The sequence below is a fragment of the Phocoena phocoena genome, chromosome 19, assembly GCF_963924675.1.
Source record: "Phocoena phocoena chromosome 19, mPhoPho1.1, whole genome shotgun sequence".
Taxonomy (NCBI): domain Eukaryota; kingdom Metazoa; phylum Chordata; class Mammalia; order Artiodactyla; family Phocoenidae; genus Phocoena; species Phocoena phocoena.
The window spans coordinates 19,936,640-19,942,123 of NC_089237.1; the positions used below are offsets into that span (position 1 = coordinate 19,936,640).

The window sequence follows — 5,484 nt, forward strand, 5'->3', positions numbered from 1 at the left end:
TTTCCTTCACTGGGGGTGTCGGGATAGAAGCCTGAGCCACCTGACTACCGGCTGGGCATCGGGGATGTGACAGGCCCCGTGGTACAGTCCAGCAGGTCAGAGTTGGGAGGGCCCCAAAACCTTGTTTCTTTTATGGGTGGTAATGCTGAGGGGGCGTCTCTGTGCCCCGTGTGACCTTGCCATGCTGGTGTTCCTCCTGGAACATGGAGTGCTGGGCTTCCTCTAGGTGGATGTCAGAGACCCACCTAGTTAATGGGGACTAACAAGTCACTAGGTTTATGGTGCAGAGACCCTCTCCCACCACCTGGCTGAGCCCAGCATGCAGAGGGCTGTGTTCCCAGGGCCCAAAGGGAAAGTGTAGCCTGTAGGCCCATACCTCCTCCTGTGACTCACACCTGGTGGGACAAGAAACCCGAAACACCCCGAACAATGAGTTTCCAGTAAAATATGACAGACATGATGGGGCGGAGGAGAGGAGGGATCTGACTGGGAGTTGGCACTGTCCCCTGGGTGATGAAAGCCAAGGGGAATGGAAAATGCCAGGCCCGCCCTCACCCAGGAGTATAAAGCCTTGCATCCTTTCCTAGCTCACCCAAGCACCTTTCTCTTCTCTCTGCCGACTCACTCGCTCGCTCACTTCCCTCCTTGACACCATGACTAGTCGCCAGGGCACCTCTTCCAGCTCCATGAAGAGCTCCTATGTCATCGGCGGTGGCTCCAGCTGCGGGTCTTCCGTCAGGGCCGGAGGCTCCTTCCGGGCCCCCAGCAACTACGGGGGCCTGTCCTCCACCCGCTACTCCTCCGGGGGTGCCTGCGGGCTGGGGGCCGGCTATGGAGGCAACTACAGCAGCAGCAGCAGCTTCGGTGGGGCCATGGGTAGTTGCTTTGGTGGAGGATACGGCACTGGCGCTGGTGCCGGCTACGGTGGTGGCTTCGGTGGTGGCTCAGGTGGTGGCTTGGGTGGCGGCTTTGGCGGTGGTGATGGGCTCCTGGTGGCCAGTGAGAAGGTGACCATGCAGAACCTCAACGACCGCCTGGCCTCCTACCTGGAAAAGGTACGTGCCCTGGAGGAGGCCAACACTGACCTGGAGGTGAAGATCCGCGACTGGTACCAGAAGCAACGGCCCACTGAGATCAGGGACTACAGCGCCTACTTCAGGACCATCGAGGACCTGAGGAACAAGGTGCGTGGACCAGGCAGCGGGAGGTACCGTTCCAGCCAGCTCATTTAGGAGCAACGGCTGGCTCAGGCCACTGGTTGCTTGGGATCCTTAAGCAGAAGAGCTTCCAGCTCCAGATCCCTTCTTTTGGCTCTAGATGCCTCCAACAGAGCTGGTCTATGAGGAGATGGTCTCCCTTCCCCTATCTCGTTCGTGCCTCTCTGAGCTCCAGATTCTCAGACCACAAGAGACCAGGGATTCCTACCCTTACATTTTACAGAGGAAGAAGCTGAAGCTTTGGGCTGTCTGCCCAAGGTCACACAGCAAATTAATAGTCGAGCCAAGGCTAAAGCCCTAGTGCCCCACCTGCCAGTACAGGAGGCAGCAACCCATTCTCCAGCACAGCGGAGGAGCGAGGCTCTAACTGCTCCAGGCTAAACATCCAAGTCACTCATTAGCTCATTAGTCTGGGCTGTGGCGGCTGCTGCCCATGCGCCCTGGCACGGGGAGGGGCGGCCCCTCCCCACAGCCAGGAGGGCATGGAAAACCCACAGAGACAATCGCTGGTGGCCCACTTTACGTGCCCTGCGTAGGAGAGGGCCTGGGGGGCTTGTGTTATCTGACTCCAGCCCCCGTTCCTTGCTCCCATGTCACCCCAGGAATCTGCTGACCCTGCTTCCCTTGGTGTCTGGCTCTGATGCTTTGAGTGGATTAGGGAAATCAGATGATGAGGGAGGGAACTCTAGCCACTCCAGGGTTCTACCTTTTTTTGCTTTCCTTTTGCTTCTTCTTTTCGAATCCCCTGTGCCAGCTGGATCTCAACTTTTGGGAAAGCCCCACTTTGAGGTCCTGTGCTCTGAAGACTTGAAAAGGAGTGTACGCGCCTACAGAGGACTGGCAGGGCTGACTTGTGCAGTGAGAGCAGAATTCAAATCCGGAAGGGGGTCTGGAGAGTCCGGTCACTGCCCTCCTCTGTGGGTAGGGCACTCGAGGGCCTGAGACTCATCTCAGGCTTTGCAGCAACTCCGTGGTAGATACAGGATCAGAACTGAAGGGCTTTTTATCTAAGGTCGGGGCTCTTTCTACCCATTCTGCTGACCACGAGTAGCCAAGTCCTGGGTCAAATCTGGACCACTGTGAGTTATCCTTTAGGCTGCCGTGGCAAAGGCTTGTGGGGAGTGGCAGGGACTCAGGCAGAAGCATGAAAGCAAAGTCCTGATGCAGGCTGCAGTGAGGTCTGGCTAGTGCTGTCCACTGGACCAATGACCTGTGCCCTTTCCACCTGCAGATCCTTGCGGCCACTGTGGACAATGCTAACATCGTACTGCAGATTGACAACGCCCGCCTGGCCGCTGACGACTTCCGCACCAAGTGAGTTTGCAGCGGTGTTTCAGAGCATCCAGTCTCCCCTGGGTTGGGCATTTTTGGAGAAGTGTTCCCTGAACAGAGCTGGAATGTGCCACAATGGCTGTGTTGAAAACCCCTTGGGGTGTTTGTAAAAATACAAGACTCTTGGGCCCCACCTTTGGGGTTTGGATTCAGTTATTATTATTATTTTTTCATTCAGTTATCTTTAATAGGCTACCTGGGTGATCCTGACCCACAGCCAGATTAGGGGGCCACTGCTTTAGGGAGGGGCAGTCCCCACTTCCCCACCTGCCCCTGAAGTGCAGGAGGTAGTCATATCTGGAGGCCTTGTGTGCTACTGCCTGGCTGAAGCCAGAAGCATCGCCCCTCCGTGAATTCTATAGCACGATCAACCGTCTTATTCTTGGCACTGTCCCCCTCCCCAGAATCTCAGATCTGAGGAATAATGGGCTCTGTGTCCATCCATGCCATCTTCAAGACTGGCTCACTAAACCGCCCACAGGATGCCGACTATGGGCAGAAGCTGCAGGGGGAAGAGAACAGAGCCTTCAGTGTGACCAGGGAGGGTGTCTCATTCCTTTTTCCCTGGGTCATTCCAGGTACGAGACGGAGCTGAACTTGCGCTTGAGCGTGGAGGCCGACATCAACGGCCTCCGCAGGGTGCTGGACGAGCTGACCCTGGCCAGAGCCGACCTGGAGATGCAGATCGAGAGCCTGAAGGAGGAGCTGGCCTACCTCCGGAAGAACCACGAGGAGGTGAGAACCAAATGGAAAAGCCAGCTTAGAGGGTTAGCTGGGAGGGAAGAGATGGTGGAGAGGAATGTTCAGACCTGGAACACCTCTGACTAGGGAGCCCTAATCGGTTGCCATAGTGAGGCCCCTGACTGTGGACCGTTCTTTGCTTGTGCAGGAAATGACTATCCTGCGAGGCCAGGTGGGCGGGGATATCAACGTGGAGATGGATGCCGTCCCCGGCGTGGACCTGAGCCGCATCCTGAACGAGATGCGCGAACAGTACGAGAAGATGGCGGAGAAGAACCGCAAGGATGCCGAAGACTGGTTCTTCAGCAAGGTGGGTGGCATTCGGAGTGGAAGGGACCCAGGACGCCTGCCTCCGTGGAACTTCCAGTGCCAACGATGTTTTCTTTTCTGCAGACAGAGGAACTGAACCGCGAGGTGGCCAGCAGCAGCGAGATGGTGCAGAGCAGCAAGAGCGAGATCTCAGAGCTCCGGCGCACCATGCAGAACCTGGAGATCGAGCTGCAGTCCCATCTCAGCATGGTAGGGGCGCTGCCAGGCCTGGGGGGCGGCGTGCCCAGGGCACTGGAGGGAGAGAATGACCGCCCTCATGGATTCCTGATCTTCTCTCCTTCCCTCACAGAAATCATCCCTGGAGAACACCCTGGAGGAAACCAAAAACCGCTACTGCCTGCAGCTGTCCCAGATCCAGGGGCTGATCTGCAACGTGGAGGAGCAGCTGGCCCAGCTGCGCTGCGAGATGGAACAGCAGAGCCAGGAGTACAGGATGCTGCTGGACGTGAAGACGCGGCTGGAGCAGGAGATCGCCACCTATCGCCGCCTGCTGGAGGGCGAGGATGCCCAGTGAGTAGGGGCCCCCTCCCAGTCCCGCCCCGCCCTGTTCACTCACTGCCCCCTGTGTGTCTGATTATTTTGCCCCTTTTCTGTCTTCACAGCTTCTCCTCCTCCCAGTTCTCCTCTGGCTCTCAGTCATCCAGAGATGGTAAGAATTTCCTCCTCATCAAGCCTGGACTCAAGACCACCCCCTGTCTCCCAGCATGTCTAGGATGTTAGATGGGGGCTTCTGGAGGGGTTGAGCTAGGGTTTTCTCACCCAGTATCCCTTATGCACCTCTGTGGGTAGAAGAAGCCATTTTCTAAACCCTCCTTATGGCGAGGAGTTGGTGGCCCCCTATTTGTGGCAGATCCCATAGTTCTGGCGGTCAGCATCAGGGACAGAGCCCCACATGGGTCTTCCCACCAAGACCAGTCCATTTGGGCAGATCTGGATGGAACCATTTTGGGCTGAGTTATTAGGAAGCTCCAGTCTGAAGACACAGACTCTGCCCCTGACCTCAGGGAGCTCTAGTCTGAAAGAAATGTGCTGATGATATCCGTGCCGGGGCGAGAGCAGCGGGTGAAGCGGTAATCAGGGGAGAGGGCAGCAGGGAGACAGTTTGTTTAAGTGCCCTCGCGCTCCTGATTTCTCCATTGCCTATCCGCCGCTGATAACGCCCTCTCTCCCCTCTTCCCCAGTGACCTCCTCCAGTCGTCAGATTCGCACCAAAGTCTTGGATGTGCACGATGGCAAGGTGGTGTCCTCCCACGAGCAGACCGTTCGCACCAAGAACTAAAGCTGCTCTGCGCTGTTCAGGCCTAGAAAGCTCCCCATGTGGACACAGATTTCACTGGGTGAATCCCCTGTCCTGTCCCCGCAAGCACTTCACACCTGAGCCCTGTTTCACCCTTGCTCCTCCCAGCAATCAATAAAGCTTCATTATCTGAGTTGCACAAATCTTGCCTCTGCCTGGTCATTGTCAGGAGGGGTGGTGGGGAGAAAGCGGAGGAAGCATCTCTTTGGAGCTCTCATAGCACCTGGCTATGGCACCCAGGACTGGGAGAAAGGACCTGGGGGCAGATCAGGCTCGGGTCCCAAGATTGCTTTCGCCATCGCAGAAGATACATGTGTGTACCAGGTCATTTGTGGTGTCTCCTGGGGCATGGAGGAACATGCATTCATCTACTCACTGATACATTTACTTATTCATTCAACAGGTATTATTGAGTGACTTTTGTAAGCCAGGCGCTGTGCTAGGTGAGGGATTTCTTAACACTTTGGTCTTTAGGGATTCCTTTGAGTATATATTGAAAACTGTAGATCTCATCCCATGCCCAATAAGCATACACACATTTGCATATAATTCATGAGATTCACGGGT

At 56.2% G+C, this 5,484-nt stretch overlaps 1 protein-coding gene across 1 annotated transcript; it reads left to right on the forward strand.

Annotated features, from left to right (window-relative positions):
• Window positions 1-1,013: 1,013 nt before the first annotated feature.
• Window positions 1,014-4,899, forward strand: LOC136137938 (keratin, type I cytoskeletal 14). The gene is made up of 8 exons (XM_065896342.1): window positions 1,014-1,184; window positions 2,449-2,531; window positions 3,128-3,284; window positions 3,439-3,600; window positions 3,684-3,809; window positions 3,910-4,130; window positions 4,223-4,269; window positions 4,802-4,899. The coding sequence occupies exons 1-8, from the start codon at window positions 1,014-1,016 to the stop codon at window positions 4,897-4,899; spliced, it is 1,065 nt and encodes a 354-aa protein (XP_065752414.1).
• Window positions 4,900-5,484: the final 585 nt, after the last annotated feature.

Coding starts and splice junctions, on each gene's coding strand:
- LOC136137938 (XM_065896342.1), top strand. CDS start 1,014: ATGCAGAACCTCAACGACCGCCTGGCCTCCTACCTGGAAAAGGTACGT. Junction 3,285..3,438: donor TCCGGAAGAACCACGAGGAG/GTGAGAACCAAA, acceptor TTGCTTGTGCAG/GAAATGACTATCCTGCGAGG. Junction 3,810..3,909: donor TGCAGTCCCATCTCAGCATG/GTAGGGGCGCTG, acceptor CTTCCCTCACAG/AAATCATCCCTGGAGAACAC.